This window comes from Melanaphis sacchari, unplaced genomic scaffold, assembly GCF_002803265.2.
Source record: "Melanaphis sacchari strain LSU unplaced genomic scaffold, SCAv2.0 Contig10_pilon_pilon, whole genome shotgun sequence".
In the NCBI taxonomy this organism is placed as follows: Eukaryota; Metazoa; Arthropoda; class Insecta; order Hemiptera; family Aphididae; genus Melanaphis; species Melanaphis sacchari.
In genome coordinates, this window is record NW_020270420.1 from 825229 (window position 1) to 848190 (window position 22962).

General features: G+C 27.2%; 2 protein-coding genes across 6 annotated transcripts in view; one reads left to right on the forward strand and one right to left on the reverse strand.

Moving 5' to 3' along the window:
* Window positions 1–15489, forward strand: part of LOC112603700 (tight junction protein ZO-2) — a 40133-nt gene extending 24644 nt beyond the window's left edge. For 4 of the 5 annotated variants that reach the window (XM_025352396.1, XM_025352394.1, XM_025352398.1 and 1 more), the window contains 16 exons: window positions 8243–8415; window positions 8542–8726; window positions 9183–9440; window positions 9615–9815; window positions 10227–10337; window positions 11138–11201; window positions 11267–11569; window positions 11640–11934; window positions 11994–12165; window positions 12234–12450; window positions 12511–12685; window positions 13377–13634; window positions 13798–14052; window positions 14118–14353; window positions 14628–14889; window positions 14977–15489. In XM_025352396.1, the coding sequence (XP_025208181.1) occupies window positions 8243–8415; window positions 8542–8726; window positions 9183–9440; window positions 9615–9815; window positions 10227–10337; window positions 11138–11201; window positions 11267–11569; window positions 11640–11934; window positions 11994–12165; window positions 12234–12450; window positions 12511–12685; window positions 13377–13634; window positions 13798–14052; window positions 14118–14353; window positions 14628–14889; window positions 14977–15348 (3537 nt within the window). In that variant the 3' untranslated portion in view covers window positions 15349–15489. The remainder of the gene's footprint in view (window positions 1–8242; window positions 8416–8541; window positions 8727–9182; window positions 9441–9614; window positions 9816–10226; window positions 10338–11137; window positions 11202–11266; window positions 11570–11639; window positions 11935–11993; window positions 12166–12233; window positions 12451–12510; window positions 12686–13376; window positions 13635–13797; window positions 14053–14117; window positions 14354–14627; window positions 14890–14976) is intronic. The other variant, XM_025352395.1, reaches the window with a different exon arrangement.
* A 6848-nt stretch (window positions 15490–22337) lies between these two features.
* Window positions 22338–22962, reverse strand: part of LOC112603660 — a 35686-nt gene continuing 35061 nt past the window's right edge. The window contains exon 9 of the mRNA XM_025352349.1: window positions 22338–22513. The gene's annotated coding sequence lies outside the window, so the exon portion shown is untranslated. The remainder of the gene's footprint in view (window positions 22514–22962) is intronic.

The following is a 22962-nucleotide window of genomic DNA, read 5'->3' on the forward strand; positions in this document are numbered from 1 at the left end:
ATATTATGCTTAAACAAAATTATTTCAAGACCGCGCCTATATCATTATGTTATTATTATATTTTATAATAATATCGAGTACACTATTAGAATGTTCTTTAAGTGAAACGACCATAACCAGTCATGTGTATTATACGCTTAAAAACAAAAACCTCATGTACGTATAAATACACGATGTTCATGTTCATGTTTTTATTCATAATATAATATATACATAAAAGCTCTAACACTTTTTGAACGAATCATATTTCTACCTTTAAAGTTAATAATTATTTAATTTGCTGTAATGATATTTGCTTACTAGAATGTAATTATAAAAACTTAACGGCTTAACGCTACTAAAGTACAACCATCATAAATCATAGTATAATACTTGGACAAAATCTAACTTGAAATAGTAAAAAATTTCTCTTTTCGTCGTTACTGTGTATTTTCGCAAGGAGGAAATAAATCATTCGTAAAGTAGTAAAGATGACGGTTAGGTGAAACAATCATAATTTCGATGTACCAAACACTATCTATTTAGTTTTTAACATCATAATATTATTATTTATACTCCTGTAACCCATTCAATTTATGTTGTAATCATAGTAATGTGTTTTAAACACGTATTCTGTGTTAAATGTATTCAATAATAATAATCATTCTCCTCATAGCACAAAGATATTGAGTAGTCAATTATTCAAACAATGGGCCCAAATAACGATGGTCCATCACCCGTAGTAGAGGATTCGATACTCCACTCCTCTGTATACTGCCACTAGCTCCCGAGCACAATACCCATCGAAATGTTAACTATGTGGTGTATTTTAATGATATTAACATGACGTACATGTCGCGATAATAATAATATACTACATTTAATATAAAATATTAATACGCACGACGCCGTGTATTTACACGATTTTATGAGTTTTCGTTTTTTTACGTATTCGTTCTCGTTTAAATAATAATAATTTAAAATTCTATACGCATTTGACGAAAAATATACAATCCGCAGCAGTCGTCATCTTAATATGCTAATGACCGTAAGGATATTACAATATGTCTATATAGTATGTATACCATTATGTATTGGTATATATGTATAGGTGCTGTTGTCTGTACGGAACGGTTGTTTACGGTATTTTTTTCATTACAATATTACATCATATCATTATTATTTATACTCGATATTTAACAATGTATAACCTTAGCGCACAGTGCAAGACGGTGACATCAGCAATGGCGGTTGGAACAGTTTAAAAGTTCTGGAAATTTATTTTTTATCATTTGAATACGTTAGATTGGATTACGTTTTTGTTCAGACTCGTCCGACACACTATCAGAATAATACTAATATGTATAATGAGCTCATCGGATTCATTCCTGTGTGTAATTTACCGTATAATATTTATATACAAGTATACAATTTATAGATTATTTTTAATTTATTATCAAAGCCATGTGCTTACAAATATATAGAACTGCCGATTTTGTTAAATACAATTTTTTCTTCTCAACGTGGGGTGTTAGATAATATTATTATACAGTATGTGTTCGATTGTAATATTTATCACATTGCAGCAGTCACGGTCAGCCGTGGTAATGCTTGTAGTATAAGAATATAATACGTATATATATATATATGCACACTATAGTGTAGTATTCCCTTACCCCTCGTGGGAATTATCGAAATGACGAAATCCATTCGTGGCCGTTGGTCCGATAGGTATTAGATATATGCTTACAAATAGATTTCATTGTGAGTATATGTATACATTTTTACATTATAATAGTGCCATATATCTCAGTGGCCGTGAAACACATCTCATAATAATATTCTTATCTGTATAATGTATATTATATAAAATATAAATTATAAACGCCTACAAAAAGGGTTTGTCGATGTATGAGACGACTATACTGTATAACTGATGATATTTATATGAGTATTATTGAATTATGTTTTTTACATGAAAAGTGAGTGGGTTTGGCGAAATAAGGGGATTGCAATCGAAGGGAATAGAGTTTTAACGTTAAGTACAATATTATCTGTAAAAATTCTCATATTTACGAATAAACTACCGCTTATTTTCAATAAGCTGAATTAGAAATAAAAAATGATTTATAATACGATAATACGTTTACGAAAAACAATTTGCTGCACCGTGACGTATAATGTATAAATCAATGGTATTATCAATTTCAAAATCGTTTCAAACATCTGAAACATCCTATTTTTTATTGCACCGTTTATTTTTTAGTGTATATCTTAACTATATTATCGTATGTCATGAATCATAAGATTTGATTAAGACATAGCAAATGCGTTCAGTACAGAACTGATTTTGTGTTGTTATCATGAATTTTAAAATAATTTGACCTATGATTAGACTTAAAGTTAAGAACATTATCTGTTATCTCTTGACGGTTTTTATGATATTTCAATTTGTAATCAAATTATAAATATGTAAAATGCTTATAGTTTACTTAAAAATTAATGCATATATCGTAAAAACTGACCATGAATCATGATAATAAGTTAATTTACTTTAATATTAAAGCTAACAATACAAAATTAGTTCAGTTAAACTAAGCCATGTTCATTTATTAAACTAAATAAAATTGCTATCTACTGTATACTTATTAGTTATTAATAAAATTATTGAAGTCGTTATTTGCCGCTATATTTGTTGAAATTAGTCTTATCAATAACAAATATTTATGTTATCGCATTTTTGATATTATCCCTCCAAAATCTTAAAAATGATATATTAAAAATGAGTAATTAAAAAATTGATATACTTTAGTTTTTGGAAAAGTTAAAATCAAAAAATCAAAAATGTGAGAAGGTCGATCTAAAGTAAACTTGACAACAAATTCATATCTGTTTTCATAATTCTTATCGCTTCATGATATCAATCAGTATATTGGAAATAGAATATGTCTGTAATCCTATGTTACATGAGTGTTGGACAAAGACAAAAAATCGCTGCTTCCAATCCCCTTAACAGAGTATAGTTTTTTTCTTCATAATTTCGTCTTTAGATTTTAAATCTTCCTTATTTTGCTCCTCCCTCACGTTTTAAAAAACTGTATTCCTGTTTATTAACTTAGAATATAATGAATAACTTAATAATTCTCCAGTTTATTATGTAGTCATATAATTATCTATATATATATATTGTACATATAAATTTCCATGGCTCTCAGACTAGTTTCTTCAAGAATTTTTGATTTGGCTCTACGATGATTTCTCTAAAAAAAAGTCCCAGTTATACTAGTTGTGCCTACAATACCTTAAAAACTACTTTTCTTAAATATACTAATATTTAGATTGGTATTACTAATAAGTTTTATTATCCCGTGAATTTTAAATTTTAGCACGTATTTTACACTGAAAATTATTCGTTATATCAAACAAGTCTTGTGCAAATACTACCAATTATATTACTTATCGTTGTTTTATATCACACGTGTAAGTAGGTATGTTACTGTATGTAACAATGATATAATAATATTATTTATCTACTGTTTTCGAAAACCTTAACTGAAGTAAATGCTAAACAAGATAAGGCAACTAAACGGAGAAGAATCTTTATAATATACTATAATTTATGAATTTATAATTTAATAATATTATTATTAAGACCGGATTCGGTATTTTTGCCCAGAACTAAATTATTGTCTTTATATAAAAATATTATATACAACCAGTTTTTGACAGGTTGCTTAGAAAGTAAAGACGTTCGAAATTATTTTTAATTAATTTGTTTATCGTGTAATAATTATTTATATTATATCTTCTTTACACGCATGTTTGTTGTTCGCATAGTATTTTTTTCTCCTGTTAGTCGAAGTGTTTTTCGTTATTAATTGACCGCAAAACTTGCCACACACGTAATATTAGAACAAGTTGTATAATATGTATGTTTATTCAATTATTATTATTATTATTATTATTATTATTATCCTTTTTATTTTATTATCGTATATTTCTTGTGGCTTGTTTACGTGTGCTGTATTATTGTACACAAACATTAAAAATAATATGAAACATTTAAAAACCGTTAAAAAATTATCGACCGTCGTTTCGCTTCGTAGTATTATCGATTTAACAGTTTTAATAATTTTAACGTTTTCTTCATTGTAACACGTTGGTTTTGACTGCTTGTTATTTTAATGAATTATTAAATACACAGCAGTGCCACGTCAATTATTGTGTCAAAACTGAGATGATTTTCATTTTTGTTTATCGTGACCAAGCCAAAGGTCAAAACTCTGTGTACTGATATAATATTTTATGTAACACATGGACTAATACTATTACTGAGAATTCGGTCTCATGTAACCAGACGATAAACATAATAGTTTACACCGAAAACTATAATAAAATACGTGTCTACGTATATTCATTACAGACGATCTGAATTTCTTTAAAACGTATTCTTACGAATAATTGATCTTTGTTATGCGTGCGGCGTATTTGTAATATTATTGAACATAATATTGATATTGGATTATCAACTTAATCGAATATGCGTCGTCTTCAGGTGATTAAATATTGTAATATATGTAATATGATATTAAGTGATGACAATTAACTATTATTTTTTTTCATTATTAATTAAATGTTTTGATTGGATATACGAGTAAAACTACAAAACCGTGTTTGAATAAACACACCTACGCAATCACTAGGGCTTGGAAGTTATTGCATTTACGTGTTTTTTTTTTTAGGCTATTAGATTTATTGCTAAGTAAGCTTAAAATTAATTTTACGACTACAAACAAGTAATAAAAGTTTATAGTTCATATTTTTTGCATACTTAGACGTTTTGTAGTTTTTAGAGTATATTTTTCAAATTTACTATTTTTTTAGAACATATTTGATGATTAATGATATAAAAAACAAATTCTTTATAATGTGTATTTATTTTGAGAACTTATACAAGATATTATATAGTGTTTTTCAAATTCCTAGTTGATAAACAATTTCTTGTTTTATTAATAAATATTTAATACCTACAAATTATAAATTATAAGAATATTTTTAATAAAATATTTGTATTTTTGAAAGTTGTGTGTAAAAAAAAAAAAATAAAGGCATATTTAGTACTTTTTAAGTACATCAAATTCCAAGTCCTGTAATCATCGTTGTTGTCGAAATAAAAATCGAGATTCATCGAACATTCATAGTACGTATTATAAGCGCGGATATTTGATTGAATTTTAGGAGGGGCTTAAATCTTTCTTAGCATTGTTGAAAAATAGGTACGTATATTTTAATACTTTGAATAATGTTCAATAATTTTGGAGGCTTTCGAATTTTTTTGAAAGAGCTAAGCCCCCAAGCACCCCTCAATCTCCGCTTATAGTACGTATAATATACGTCGTATATATATTATAATATGTCTTATTAAATGTATTTTATTTTGTTCACAAGCTTAAAGATATTATAAAAAAATAAATACATTTACAAATGGTAGAAAATATAAATCATTATCTTATTAATTAAACCGTCGTTTTGCATATATGATCCCCGACAAGAACGAGGTGTGTTATTTCAGTTATTTGTGGTAATATGTATTTATAAATAATAATAATATTAACAAAACCAGATCATTGCGTGTTCCGGTTATTAAAAGACCGCCGCTACCGATTTTTTATTATAACAAATAATCTGATCTTTGTAATGTTTTAACTTTTTTAAACAGTTTCTTCGGGTTTGCATATCGGCGTAGTCAATTACTATTTCCAGTGATTAATCGTCATGAACAGACAAACTATAATAACAATATAATTATTATTACACACACACGCATATCCATGAACAGTGAAAAGTCCGTTTTTATTCTACCCAACCCCAATGTATGCTCTTGTCATACACATAATTTTATATATTTTTATGGTATATACGTTTAATAATTAATTATTATCATTGCGGCTTTATAACAACTCGTTTTAACAACTTAGTCCGGTAGCCAACTATTCTTATTTTTTTCCATTTGTGATTCGTATAATTTATTAACTAACCTACGCCCCTGTTGTAAACGATAGCCACTTGAGACATGTATGTATAAATGGTAGTGTTTGAAAACACTCGCGTCTATATAGTATTTTATTTTTGTTTAAAATTTTATTTTATTTCTAATCCTTTGGCAGGCGCTTGCAAGTAATAACATTTTATAATCAGTATATATGTCTGAAACAAGATTGTCGTGTAGACCTTCCGAAAATCGATACCAGTAATATGGATAACACAATATTATAATGGCTGTATTTAATTTTTACTATATAGAATTAACTCAAAACATAATTTGTACCCAAGTCTTTAAATTGCATTTGTAGTTTGCATCAAAATTCAATTCGATTATTCTTTCAATATTACGTCCACGTTTCGATAATTGATTATAAAATATTGAGATATGATGAGAAATTAACGACACAGAAATACAGAACGTTCTATTTTAAATTCTGAACTGTTATTTCACAAACCTAATAAAATTACACCTTACTACGGTACGCCAGTATTGAATTTAAAGATGCCAAATAATAATATAATAAATATTATTTTTGTTGAAAATAAATAAATGTAATACTGTGTTATAACGATATTTTGACAGATTGGACGTAAAACTTTGTAATGATTACTGGAAAATATGATGGTTGGTAGTTAGAAATCCCAAATAATTATTATTATAGTTTCGATACAACACAGGTACCGGTGAAATAGTTAAATACATAGTTTAATATTATTGTTTATCAGTTGCATCCTTATCTCTATTACCCCCCCCCCTTATTCACCATCACGTACAGTTGAGTGTAAATATTAAAACTTTAAAAGTATTTATGATTCACATTAAAATAAAAGCCTCCGGCAAGCTCATGATAATATTCTATGCTTTAAGTTTGATAATAGGTAAATTAACTCTAACGTTAAAGTTAACATCATACAATGGATTCGGCGGAACGCAAATTTACTATGCTTTACGTTAGTTAGACAAAAACAATACTGTAAGATGACCTATTAAACACTTGTTGATTTAGTGATATTATTATTTTAGTAATTTATCGATTGTGTTCATTGTATACATTTTTAATTTTTATGTGCGCTGAAAAATTAAAGATTTTTATATTCGTTTTGATAATAATTATGTACTTATATTTATAAATATATGGTAGTAATCTAGGTTATTATGTCATTAATTTATTGCCGTCTTTCTTATTGCCCCAGGTAAACGATTGATATTTTTGAATTTTAATTAAATCCATTTTTTTTTTTTAATGATTCGGCATTAATGACTATATAAATATATATATTAATATATAATATATATTATATATAGTATATATAATATATAGGATAGTGAATTGTTTTTCTTATGTGGGTAAACATGATACGTATAAACTAGATTATTGTTATTATATACGCTTTTCTATCAGTAGATATAGGACTAGAAGGTAATTACCTATAATAACGATTGAGAATTTTGAGTAAAATATCTTTTTTTTTAATAGGTCACATACCTAGTATAAATGCATGTATATATTGTATATCAATTGAGAATGCATTATGCATCCGTGTTGGATATTCAATCAAACCGAGGATTTTTTGGGAGAGCAACCTACTTGTGAATAATATATCTACTTGTCTTATGTTAGAACACGTATACACAAGTTTTTTATACGAACGTTACAGTTAAAACAATATCATTATTAATTGAATATCATTGTTAGGTCTTTATTATTATTTTTTTTAGTTTACCAAACATAATTAACTATCAAAAAGTTTATAATGTGTACTTTTGTTTAATGTTTTTATACTATTTGAGCGAACTATATGAAGTATTCAACATAATAGAATTATTGGCGCTGAGGTTTTAATATTTAGCCACGTCATGCAGGAGTGAATTAGAACTCCTGTACTCTTTGCTGTAGGTATTTCACGTTTTACAAAATGAATAAAGAATACTATATTTTTCACTTGTTATTATAATATATTATATATTTTTAAAATGTTGTTACAAATATTTATAATTCAAAAGTAACAGACATTTAAAAATTTAAAATACCTCAGAAGCAATTTTTCCCTACTCTTCCTCTATAATCCACCCGTTTCGAGATAATTTATATCATTGTCACGTTTCTTCTATAATAATTGTTATTTGTTTATATTTTCTAACGGGTATCACATATCACAGATACAGTTTAATGTTAAACAATTTATATTAAATGTTGCTATTTTTTTTTTGCTTCAGAATGGAGATCGCATTGTCTGGGAGTTTCATCAAGTCACTTTGAACCGTGTTCCCGGTTACGGGTTTGGAATTGCAGTCAGTGGTGGCCGAGACAATCCTCATTTTGCCAATGGTGACCCTTCAATAGCCGTGTCTGATGTACTGAAGTCTGGTCCCGCCGAAGGAAAGCTCATGTGAGTGTTTTATGTATTGTTACCGAAACAGTTTATAACTTAAAACGTGGATAAATCCCCTCCCAAAATATGATATAGATACGTGTCTTTATCTGGCAAACGCTAATTTTTATTTTACATTTACAGGGTTAACGACAGGATTATGACCGCCAATGGCGTGTCACTAGACAATGTTGAATACGGTACGGCTGTTGCTGTGCTGAGAGAATGTGGCGAGAACGTAACATTGTCGTTAAGACGTCGTCTGGTGTTGCCCTCAAACACGCCACACACGCTGCGCATTCATCTAAATAAGACCAGGAAAAAAGACGGTAATAATTCTGATTATTAGACGTATTATACATAAATATTAGGTTGCAATGTATAGATTGGAGAGCTATAATATTACCGTTAATTTATAATGTATTGAATATATAAGTAAAATCGAAGTGTTCTAAATTTAATTATAAAAGTAGCGTCGTTTAGGTTGTTGTTGTGTAATATGTTTTTGTTTAAAATTATTATCATACCTACTAAATTTTTTTAATAATTATTATTTTTTGAGTTATATTAGGTATGGTTAATTCAAACCTTAAAAAAAAATTAAATAATATTAAAAAAATGATTTATAGTATTATATATTAGTTTATAGCTATGTATTAAACGTGGGATTTCATTTATTCCGCGAATAAAAGTGATTTGTATAATCAATAGTTGTTATATGTATAAATATTAAACATAATATACTCGTAATAGTCGTAATATTAAATATGTTTTATGGCGTTTAGATTTCGGAATCGTTTTGGGTAGCAGGATATTCATCAAAGAAGGGACGAAAGGCGGTGATAACAGCGTTCAGGAAGGTGACGTGTTGTTAAAAATCAACAATCATTCGGTGGTGGACGGCATGACGCTTAAAGAAGCTAGGAGACTAATCGAATCAGCCAAAGATAAACTGAGTTTGACTGTGCGCCGAGAGGGAAGTGCCAACGGACATGTCTTACAATATTCCGGTTCTTCCGAACCGACATCTCTGCACACGAAAGGTATATTAAAACAAAAATTGGGTTTGCTCTTTAGTATTTTATAACATTAAAACAATTATACAGTTTCGTCTTAAGGATGTCCATTTGTTAAATGCGAGGGTGTTTAACGTTTTAACTTGATTTGAAAAAAATCAAAATATTGTTATCATTTTGTTTCGTTTGTTTAAAATATAGAAAACAACAACTACATGGACGGCATTAACGGATCAGCGTATCCATCGCAAAATTTGTATGTACAGCCGCCCAGTAGAAGCATGCTAGAAGAAGCCAAAAGTAATTTGGCGCCACGTGGACGGTCCCGTAACCCGCTATTGGATTCTGTTTCTTTGAGTCAATTAGACAGGCCCACATCTGCCATGGACAACAACACGTCTGGTATAAAAAAAATCTACATACTATATTGTATACCATGTGCCTGTTGCTGCATAAATTGGCTTTAATTTTTTATTATAGAGTAGAACACATTCTCTTAACCTTTACATGACCTTTAACAAGAAATTCGAAATGTTTAAATTGTGTATTTAATTTGATCGACTATATATATTTAAAATTCTTAAAACTATCATGCATGTTTATTGTAAACGACAATTATATATATATATATATACTTTCAAGTTTCAAGTTAACGAATAAGTTTTAAAAGTAATTATAACATTATAATAATCAGTATTCACATTTAATGCTTGTAAAGGCAAATTTACGCTATTGCTTATTTAAGATTGTATTATATGATTTCATCCTACATTGAGGTTGCATAATATATATATACGGTATTTTATTTTATAGCTAACAATTTACATAATGGTGATTTAGGACCTACATACAACCATGGTCGTAGTAGAAGTGGTGCTGAAGATCATTCGGAACCTCCCCGACCGCCGCCACCGAGACCCGAAGGTACAAATAATACAAATATAAATCTTAAGAGCAAAGAGGAAGTAGTGACATATCCGTGTGTATTGTATCCGTCTTAGGCAGAACATTATCTGTATCCTTTATTTGGGTCTTTACAATATTTTGATTTTCAATTATGTATGAACGTTTTAATTTTTAATTTTTATACGATCGTGTACATAAAAATTAAAAAATCGTTAGAAAATAATATGAGATCAAAAATAATGTTTCTTCTTTTATTTAAGTTTGATAATAAGGTTAATTCATTGCTATACAAAAATGTAATTATAAAATGCAATCGGATAATATTTTTGAATTGCACTTTGCTCTTGGTTTAAATAACCGGTTTCTTCAATATTTGAATTTCAAAATGTGTCTATAAAATTAACTGTGCTTTTAAATTTTTTAAACATTTTGGTTAAGAAAGAATTATCAATTAATTTTATTAAATTTTCACTTTATAATTAATTTTTAGGTATAGAATTTAAAATTATTTGCAAATTGCTGTGATTTTGACGAATTTTGCCCATTTGAACTTCAAATGATTAACATATAAAATAATTATGCTTATGTATTTTTAATATTATTAAAATAATAAAAGAAAATATTTTGAAGCATTTTTATTGTTCTAATAAAATTGATAACAGACATGTAAAAAAAAAGTTTTTGTCTTTAAAAATTGATAGTGTTTAAGGGAGGGGAGTAAAAAATAAAAATAAAACTGGTTTGCCAAATTCCTAAATATGTCTCCAATTACAACTAAAAACATTCCTTTAATTACTATTTTTATTATTACTTTACAGATTATTACAGCACAACTAGACCATTTTATGAAGATACATTACCTCAAAAATCAAAACATTTAAAGTTAGTTGTTAATTATAAAATCAGTATTGATGAGCATTTAAATTAATTTTGAATTTTATCATCAGGCCTGATCCTCGGTTTATTACGTTTCAAAAAGAAGGGTCAGTTGGCATTCGATTGACAGGTGGCAACGAAGTTGGTATATTTGTTACTGCTGTACAACCAGGAAGTCCTGCATTTACCCAAGGTTTGCAACCAGGTGACAAGATATTAAAAGTAAACGATATGGATATGAAAGGAGTGACTCGTGAAGAAGCCGTGCTATTTTTGTTGAGCCTTCAAGATCAAATACATCTTATCGTTCAACACAGACGTGATCAATATGAACAAATTATGAACAATCAACGAGGCGATTCATTCCATATAAAGTAATTAATAACCAGGTTCAAGTAAATAATTCAACAGTGTTTTTTAATATGTATGTATATAACCTCTTAGGACTCACTTTGACTATGAACAACCAAACAAAGGTGAAATGAGTTTCTGCAAAGGTGATGTGTTCCATGTAATGGACACATTGCATAATGGTGTAGTTGGTTCCTGGCAAGTATTCCGTATTGGGAGAAACAATCAAGAAGTCCAAAAAGGTATAATACCGAATAAGGCTAGAGCTGAAGAACTAGCTACTGCACAGTTCAACGCTACTAAAAAAGAAATGAATGCCTCAGAAAGTAAAGGGGGTTTCTTTAGACGCCGAAAACATAATCATCGTAGATCAAAATCATTGAGCAAGGTTACAATAACATAAATATTATCCTACAAGGAAAAATATTTATTGACTTTTTATTACAGGAAAACTGGGATGATGTGGTGTTTGGGGATAGTATAAGCAAGTTTCCAGCCTATGAAAAAGTGGTGTTGAGTCATACAGGGTTTGTACGACCAGTTGTTTTATTTGGTCCGATATCGGATATTGCTCGAGAAAAACTTACCAAAGACTTCCCTGACAAATTCTTATCTCCTCGTAAGTATTAACATATTTTATATCTACATTTTGACATAATTTTCAATAATGGTAAATTGGTTTATTAGAACTTGAAAACAACACTACAGACGGTAGCAAGAAAATTAGCGGTATAATACGGTTAAGTGCTATTCGTGATATCATGGACCGAGGGAAACACGCCTTGTTAGATGTCACTCCAAATGCTGTAGACCGTTTAAACTATGCTCAATTTTATCCTATAGTCATTATGTTGCGAGCTGATAACAAACAAGTGATCAAAGAATTACGTGCTGGTTTACCAAAGTAATGAGTATTTAATTGTTTTGTGTTAACATTTTTACTAATAATTATGATATCTTATAGAACTGCACACAAGAGCAGTAAAAAGCTGTTAGAACAATGTCAAAAATTAGAAAAAGTGTGGTCACATGTATTTACTTCATCACTTACTCTAAATGGAGGAGATGCTTGGTATCGCAAGCTTAGAGAACTAATCGATAAACACCAGAGTTCTCCAACTTGGGTCAGCGAGACAAAGGTATTTTTATTAATTATTATCATATACCAATATAATATAAATATTTAAAAATAGTATTCTAAAACTATAAACATATTATTATTTATAGACTGTAGACTTTCTATCAGATCTTTATTTACTTCCTATGTCATATCCATTTTGTGATCCTTATGTTATTTCTAGTGATACTGATTATGCTAGAAAACCAAATGATTTTTTTGGTTACATATAAAATTCTGATTAACTCCTTGTGTGTACTTTTGATGTTATTCTGTGTTGCATGATTAACAGTTTATTTGTAATTTAAGGATCTATTATTTGATCTTAATTAACAAAAATTATTTTTTAATTAACATTATCATACTAGATAATCATTAGTTTTTATTTTATGATATATTATTTACTTTAGATTTAGTTGCTATTTGCTAATTATTATGTCTAATATAATCACAAAAGAAATTCTTAATTTTTGTTACATTTTATCTAAATATTAAATATTATAAAAATGTTTATATTCCTATTTTCTATTAAAATTCATATTCAGTTTTAGATATATGATCATTTAATTAGATAACTTTAACTTATAAGTTTTAAGTCATAATAATATGTCCTAAATTAACGTTATTTAATTTGTGTTTGTAAATTAACTAATTTAAGTATTGTGAGTTACTAACATGTTGTTTTGTGTATGTGGCATGCATTATGTGTTCAGCCTGAAGAAAACCTGTCTGATGATTTGTTATTCCCAATGACCTCCTTACGTTTGTCATATGCATCATCTCCTGAAAGTGATATGGAGACTAGTAACACAACATTAGCATCCCCAACTTCTACTACAGCAGCCAGTCCATCTGCAATCGGTTCAAGGCTGGTCAAAAGTTCAAGCGATCCAAGTATTACAACTCAGGATGATTCAGCTATTCCTACTTATAATCCACCTCCACCATACTCACCGTCAGTTTTTAAACAAGTATGAACAATTTATTAAGTTATAATAAAAAAATGTATTAAAATAAAAAACTAATTTAAAATGTCTTTTTTATTTGAAGAAAGCCAAGATAGTTAATATCCACATTTGATAAAAAAAATTTATTTATTGTATTAACCTAATATAAATTAATTAATTTTAATAGGCAAGTTATGAGCCTCCTCAAACATTACGTATGGCTGGTCCTCCTACTCACACAACATTAATGGTAAACGGTAATGGTCCTCCAGATCTACCCCCTCGTGTTGATAGAAACACAAAACCAATGCATGGAAATCGCACTAATGGTCAAAGATCAGCCACAGATAGATTATTTAGTCCTAACGGCATGGAAGATATACCCAATTATATAAATGCAACTCCCCATCATCAAAGGACTCACACGAGCACTAGTAAACAAGTATGTTATAATTTATAATAAAATCCTTTAAAGATATTATAAAAATAATGCATATTATTTTTCAGTTGTATGATATGCATAATAGCTATGACAGTGTATCGTCATATGATAGTTATGGTGTACGCATGAATGGGGGTAGCAACGGTAGTGCTAACCTTACAGCAACTTTGTGTTCAAACTCACAGGATGATCTTAAGTCAGGCAGTAATAATACTTTAGGTAGACATCATGATCCTTATAGATTTACTAGGTCAACTCAACAACCAGTTGACACAAAAATATCAGATTATCCTAAATACAGGTCAGTAAATTCGATTTTTTTTTAAATTTTTTGAAAAACTTTCAAATTTTATTTTTAATTTTATAGGGAAATTTCAAAATTAAAAATATTACAGTTTTATAGAAGCTTGAATATTATTGACCCAATAAATGATATATCTTTTTCTCGTGAAAGATTTATTGTGTAGCTTTGATATAATACATTTTTCCTTGTAGTTTATTATAGCTTATTAATTTTTAGTAATTTTTATTATAAGTAGTGTTGTTTACTCACTTAGCACTTTGTTTGTTTGTAGACCTCCGGGTGGTACTTCTGGAGGTATGATTGAGTATGCTACTAGTAAACCCCTTCCATTGCCAAAATCACCTCCACAACAACAATCCTATAAACCTGTACCACCTCCAAAACCCAAAAACTATCGACCACCAGTACAGCAGCAACAACAACAGCAACAGCAACATCAACAGCAATATTATCAATCACCTCCTGTTGGTTTCCAACACTCAAAATCATTCAGCATGGCAGATAGTACATATTCATCACATATGTCCAATGGGGTGAATATTTTTGATAATATTTGTCTTTAATGAATCATTTACTTTTGTCAATTTTTAACATTTTAAATTTAAACCAACTATATTTAGATGCCATCATCACCTAGCAAGTACTCATCGGAATCAACTGATGTGAATACTGCTGATTCAGGTCACGGTAGTAGCTTAGATAGGGGTTATGATCGACGAGGTGGTAACGGACAACAGCCTTCTCAACAGATGGATCGTAGTCATATATACTACAAACACCATAGAGATCCAAATACATTAGATTTGACACAACATCGTGATCAACGGGGTAGTGCATTTGAATTATACAAGAAGCCATCTGTAGCTGGTGACCATAGAATGTCAAATGGAGGCGACTACAGGATGTCAAATGGTGACCACAGAATATCCAATGGGGGTGATCACAGAATGTCAAACGGTGGTGGACACTACAATGTAGATGCGCTTCGGTGACAACGACAGTATCCGGTCAGGTTTTAAAGGTTAAATCGACCGGGTTCAAATTGAGCATAAACGCTTACTTAAATATTATCTCATCGAAAATTTTATTTTATTATATAAATATTTTATATTTATAAGATGTTCATAAATTTGTTTTTTTCAATTGATGGACTGATTGACAGTAATTTATTTATTTTATTTTTTTTCGTTAAGTCTTGTATATATTATTTTTTATTTAATCATATTTTACTGATAAGTAAATACAGTTGTTTGTTATTAATTTTACAGTTATAAATCATAATTTATATCCATCAAGAGTAATTAAATTAACATAAATTGAAGTAATTTGCATATTTTACCTATAAAATGTGAATTTAATATATATTATCAAAAGTCTGAAAATTCGAGCATGCACTGAATGAACAAACCGTGCCATTCGGTTGAACAAATTAAAAAATGTCAGCCAAATTAATAATATTTGACTATTATAATATGATCAAATTTTTAAAATATATTTCTATAAATTTATTTTTTTGTTAAAAGTTCTTAAAATGTTCAATTTTTTGTGCCTTATTTGTATTTCTTGCCTTTTTAATGTATAAAAAAGCTAGGTACACAAAATACTTATAAACTATTTTATTTTCCAAAAGAATGGGAGATTAAAAATATATTTAATATTTTTGTGATTTTATATTATATGGTTTTATATTTATTTTTTATTCCTTAAGTTTTAAATTACAAGTACGCTTTAAACAATGTTATTACAATATTATAATTATTTGATGTATGAATACTTTTAATAGTTTCTATTTAATTTAAGTTTTTATTTGTATTAGATTATTTTTATTATTACTATGTTAAAATATACTTCAACTATTAATAAATATAGATACTTATGTAATTATGTTATTAGACTTATTAGATTAATTAAATATTATGTTCTGATTGAAAATGTTTTAGTAATTTTTATTGGGATTTGAAAAGAACACTGTATACAAAGTGCTATCAGTTAAACACTGTTTAATACGGGACATATACTTCCAGGTTTACTACTGATCATTATGATATGTTAAAAGGTAAGGACCACTGTTACTAAATTAGACATGCACCCTTTTTTTTTGCAATTTTCAAATTGTACACATTCTATACGGCATACTTGTAAAGTTGCTTGCTTTTTAAAAACCGAGTACCTATACATTTCTCTGGTCCAACGACATATTGAAAATATTACAACTATTTTATACAATTATTTTTCACGTATTTGCGTGACTATTTTCATAATTTGCACGCTTTTAGATTTTGAATAAAATCAAAATATTATCATGGAAGAGAAACATTTCTTCATCCCTGCCAAACATAATTACCTATGTTTACCTTTATATCAGGATTTTTTCCTATTTCAATTAGTTTTGGGCGTTTTGGCACATAATTAACACGAATGTATTACCAGATTCGAAATTCGCAGTTCACACGGCACTTCTCTGCCCTAGCTATACGTCGGTTATAGGTTTTTCAAATTTCCTCAGAGAAGTAGATATACGTATTGCAACTACAAATTTCAATAAATTGCCTACCTACTGAATTAGTGAGCAGCAGAAAGAAGAACTAACTTTAATTTTTTCTATTGGTTGTTCTACGGTACCTGTAGTATAGAGGTATTTATAATCCCTTACATTATTTATCGTTGATTTGTGTCATTCATATATATACCTATTAATATATTTTTTAATCTTTAAGCGTATTTTTACCATAGTAACGAATGCTACAATAGGTTTGCTAACTGTCCAGCGATCACCATTTTACGTCAAAAATATAACTATTATTTATTAGTTATTACTGTAGGACTCGGAAGTTGATGACCTTAAAAACAATAAAAAGTTACCATAAAAATGGCAAAAAATGTCCTAAAAAAATGATCTAAAAAAATTACAAATATTAGTTTAATATTAATAAAAATACATTTTTTTTAAATATTTTACTCTATTTTACTATAAAATTCAAAATATGACATAAAAATGACAAAAATGTCCTTAAAATAGGAAAATTAAAAAATTAAAAATATTTGTTTTATAAATGTCTGTGGTTTAAGTTGTCGGCATAATGGTCAACAAGAAACGATAAGAAATGAACTAGTGTGAAATCAGTAAAAATAACTAAAAATGTGGGAAAATGACCTAAAGATCTCAAAAAATGACTTAAAAAGTAATAAACACCAAAAAATGCAAAAAAATGCAAAATAAAAATTAGTTATTTAGATTTACATGCTTATGAAACAGATTTGTGGCCAGGAGAGCATCGTCTAAAAAGTTCCAAAAAAAAATGCAAAATGCATCAACTTCCGAGCCCTAGTTATTAGATACCTTTAATATAATTTATAGTATACGACCCTACACGGTTACAACTGATTAGCTGAACAGCGCTGCATTGCCGCCGTTAACCTGTATCATTATATAATAATACCGATTGCTTTATCGATTCCTATCTTACAATATCCAATTTTAGACTCTTACAGTACGTTTTATAATTTCAATAGCGTTTTTCATTAAAATATTGTCCACGTTGAAATTTTAATGAAATCAGTGATTACACCGATCGCAAAACTATTGATGTAAGTGTTGTAAACCACTGCGTGTACACTTCTAGTTCCTTAAAAACCAGTTTCATTAGTAGAAAGGCCCTTTTCAACTCAGTGATCATCCCAGTTACTCCTTTAACAGTAGGATCGTTACGTAGATTCTAGAATAGGTATAATGTGTTGTTATAATACAGTATCTATTCGACTATTCATTTAATTAGCATATTTCAGATCTTAAACAGTTTTATAACTCATAAGTTTCTAAAATTACCATACATATTTATTGAAACATCAAAAAGATTAACATGTATATAATCATTTAGAATAGATGTGAACCGAAATCATTTTATTTGAATTAAATAGTTATGTGTATTTTATTGTAAATAAGAAATAACATCTTTTATAATAAAAACAAAACTTTAACTTCTTATATATAAATTACATATTAAAGTTATAAGATAATAAATATTTTATTGTAATTATTGGTTCTTCTTAAAAAAAAAAAAACGTACGATAAATAATACGTTTAAATTCTGTCCTTAAAATTTTTAATAGGAGAATTCGTTATTTTTCTTAAAAAATGTACCCACACACAAAATTACGATTTTGATAATTAATGAGATTTGATTCCCTATATATTCGTTATTTTTTGTTTAAAAGTTCAATAACAGGAGGCCTTGAGTCATAGTGAGCTATACCAATGGAATTTAATGAATCAAACGATTATAGTATAATATTATTTACTATTATATTAATGGTTTCTTCTAATAAACCAATTTTGTGGCTAGTTTTTATTTGTTTATAACGTGAAACAACTCATTCTGTATTCATTGAATGGTATAGGTTCAATCAATATTAGTAATTAGTATTATTAAATATTAATAGTTTTTAAGGTCCTAACCGTTAAAAACTAAAAACAATACAAAAAATCAAGTTATCAATTTATCACATAGCATAATTTTCTGTGATTATAGTGTACCTATAGATAAAATGTTGGTACCATTTTGGATTAATATCACGTTTAAAGATATCTCAAAACGTGGTTAACATAATAATATAAATAAATAGATATTTATATATTAATAATTTTTTTAAGTTATTACAATTTATTAGATATTTATTCTAGTGGACATAAAGTTAGAAAAATGTTACTCTACTGAGTGTCCATTGGATTTATTTTTATTAATTTGAACACATAAAACATCCTTAAAAAATGACCTGTAGTGTTGCGTTTTGTATTAGTGCTTTATTATTTATTTAATATTTTCAAATGAGTAAAAAATTAAAGAACAACACGTTAGATAGATGAACTTGCCAAAATATTATAACATAATTCAACTTCTACTATAGTCTTAAAAAAATTGTAAAAACGGTATAATAAAATGTATAATTATATTAAAAACCGCACAAAATTAAAAATAATTTAACGATAAACAAGTTTTTTATTTTTATTTTTGTATAAGATTATTTTTAAATGAAATAATATAAGTGAACGAAAGGTGAATTTCCAAATGCACTTACCTACCTTATATATTTTATACAATGTATTATCAGGCCCTTACATCAAATTTTGAACTCCAGTATTATTTATTTTTTAGGTTCTTTACAAAACTTTCAATAATAAACTTTACCATAAATTACTAAAAGCCAAGAATAATAAGTCTTTTGATAATAATAATGTATTTTTATTATTTTTTACTACAATATTATTTAAATGAAGAAAAAAACAAGTTTAATTTAATTTTACTGTATTGAGAAAATACAATTAATTCTATTTTTTAAGTTAAAATTTTATTTTACGGGCTTTAAGCACAGCGAATTCAACTATGACATCATCAAAATTTATTGTTGAAGCCAATGCATTCTCCATAGATAAAAAAGCAAGTGAGTTAAATCGTTCTTTGCTCGTTGTTGATGTATGCCACATCTTCAGTGAATTTCCTAACTTACTAAAATATTTTTTTGCTTCTACTACAGTCACTAGAATAGTAAAAATATTCGGAGACTTATATACACGTTTACAACATTTGTAAATACATTTTTCGTGTAAATGATGTTAAATAGTTCGAGTAGTGACATTAAAATACTTTTTTGAAATGTTGAGGAATGTAATATAGTTTTCAAATATTACATTTAAAAAAATATATTTTCTGATAAATCTAATTAGTATTTTGTACAAGTAATTTTGTTTTAAATTCTAATTCGTCATTGGTCAGTGATAAAAAGTTAAATAATGACTCAAAAATGTTACAAATATTCTTGACCGCTTGAAATCGATGACATAATCAATAATGAAATGATCTGACAGAATAAAGTCAATTATGTAATAAATCACACTATTTCAGACTAAGTAGGTAGGTACTTTAAAAAAAAATAATGAATGAAGTTTTAAGTTTCATCAAAAAAAATTTTTTTTTTATTTATCTGTATTATATGCGAAATTTGGTATTAATTACATTTATTTTAGCTACTTACTGTGATTCGAATAAAATTGTTGGCCAACTATCTCTATAATTTGTAAGTATTCTTTAAATCTCGGAGCTAAAAGATTAATTTCTTCATCTATTCCTTTTTTTTGTAAAACATATTTTTGATTAATACACCATAATATGAGTATTTTATACTATAAATTAAAGACATAATTAAGCTTTTAAACGAGATAAAATATTTTTTCATTAATACAACTTCACTGTGATCTTTTTCTAAGAGTGTGTTGTGAACCAAGTCCATTTATTACATGATCCAATATATGTATGATACAACGTAGTTGTTTCGCAATGCGAAGAATTGTATTAATTTAAGAGCTTGATAGTTGGTAGGTACCTATTTGTATTCATACTACGAAATGGGTATTACCGTTTTCGACCAAAATTGTACCCTTCCCTTTTCGGCTGATTCATTTTTCGATCAAATTTAAAAAACACCGATTCTCTTTTTGACTAAAACAAAATTTTATGTAATGTACGTAGAAAAGTAAAATAGTTGGTATATAATATTTGTAAAATTAGGGCAATTATATAATTATATAATTTTGAAAATAATCAAAAGTATAAAATGCATAAACGTTGTAAAATAAAATGTAAAACATTATTTAAAATATATGAACATCATATTAACATTATTTTTATGTTAATACGTCACAATTTGTAATATCTATAATATTATATATTAAAGAATAAATTTAAAATACATGAGTAGGTTTTTGACATTTTAACATAAAAATTATGTTAATATATAGATATTCTTATATTTTAAATAATTTTTCAAATTTTATTTCATAAAATTTTATACAACTTATACTTTTAATAATTTTTAAAATTATAAAATTATACAATTGCCCTAATTTTACAAAAAATTATATTCAAATTATTTTATTGTTTTTACATACATTACATAAAATTTTGTTTTGGTCGAAAAATGAATCGACCAAAAAGGAAAGGGTACATTTTTGGTCAAAAACGGTCTCGTTCTAGAAATGTGTGTGAATAGATTATCTATTTACACACCTCTTAATATATTACTTTATGTTACTTTAGGTATACATTGAAAGGTATTTTATTCAATTGTAAACTAAATAATTTTAGATTTAGAAAAAATAAATCGTAAAAATAGTTGTTAAATTATCAGTTTATGACTTAGCGTACCTACATCATAAACAAGAGAAGAATATAAAAAATAAAATCATTTTCAAAAGTTTTCTATTCTAGACATAATTAAAAAAATTATATTATTATTATTATTATATTTTGTTTAACAGAGTTACAGGGTTAACACTTAAGATAAAATGAAAAAAATGGAAGTATACATTATATAGCTTTAATTTTTATACAATAATAAAAATATATTATAATATATTAAAATCTCGAGCGTTCGTTATTTTTATTATTATAATATATATATATATTATATAGTTTATTGCACTCAAAAAATATCTGTTCATACTTACTTAAAGTCTTATAATGTATCTATATATAAAATATAATTATATAATAATTGATAAGTAATATATACAAGTATTTAACAATTGGGGCCTTTCAAACTGTGAGCGGCAAAAATGTTAAAATGTAGATTAAGTTGAGTTATTTTGTAATAACCAATAAATTTGTCACACATTCACATACAATTTGAAAGACTTTATGCTATCATAGATTTTATAGCAATATAGTGTATAATGTTATGAGCTAAAATCAAAATCGAGCAAACCTGAAAAATGACCGGGTAATAATAAATTTTAATAAAAATATAATATTGCTTGGTATAATGTGCATTTTAAGAATCAAAAAAGTTAGTACATTTAATTGTAAAAATACGATAAAAATATATTTTTGAGGTGCTTACATACCAACATGATTAATTATAATATAATGATATAATTATTATCCACCTATCTGTAAAATTATACTAATTATATAAGGTTGTCTATAATACTTATAATAGTAGGAGTAGATGAAATATGATAACAACGATAAATTGATTACGTGTAATAATTTATAATTGTAACAAAATCTTACTATTAATGTCATTATGGGTTTGTCCAAATATCGTGGTTAATTCGCGTTTTGCCCGGGCATTTCTGAAGGCTTGTTCGATTTCAACTATAGCCTGTACATTACATGTTAAAAAACACTAGAGTTAGCTAATAGGTATTTAATCTATGACGCTATATAACAATGCACTATAAACCGATACTCAGTCACTCAGAGATCGTAAAATAAAAATATGAATAAACTCTATCAGTATAAAATAATAGTTATTGTTTAATAATTATTTAAAACAAATAATATAGTATAATTATATATTTGTATAATATATAAGTGTGGTTTAGTGTTTAGGTAGTTCAATACTTACTTATATATTGTAGATTTGTAGGCATATTAAATTATACAGATACACTAAATATTATTATAATGCATACAACTATTATTTGTTTGCTTATGAAATATAAATAGGTAAGAGATCAAAGAAAATAAATTAAATAATAGTTATATCAATGTATGGGTTAACATAATCATCAATTTTTATTAATAATACGAGGTGTATACCTAAACAGG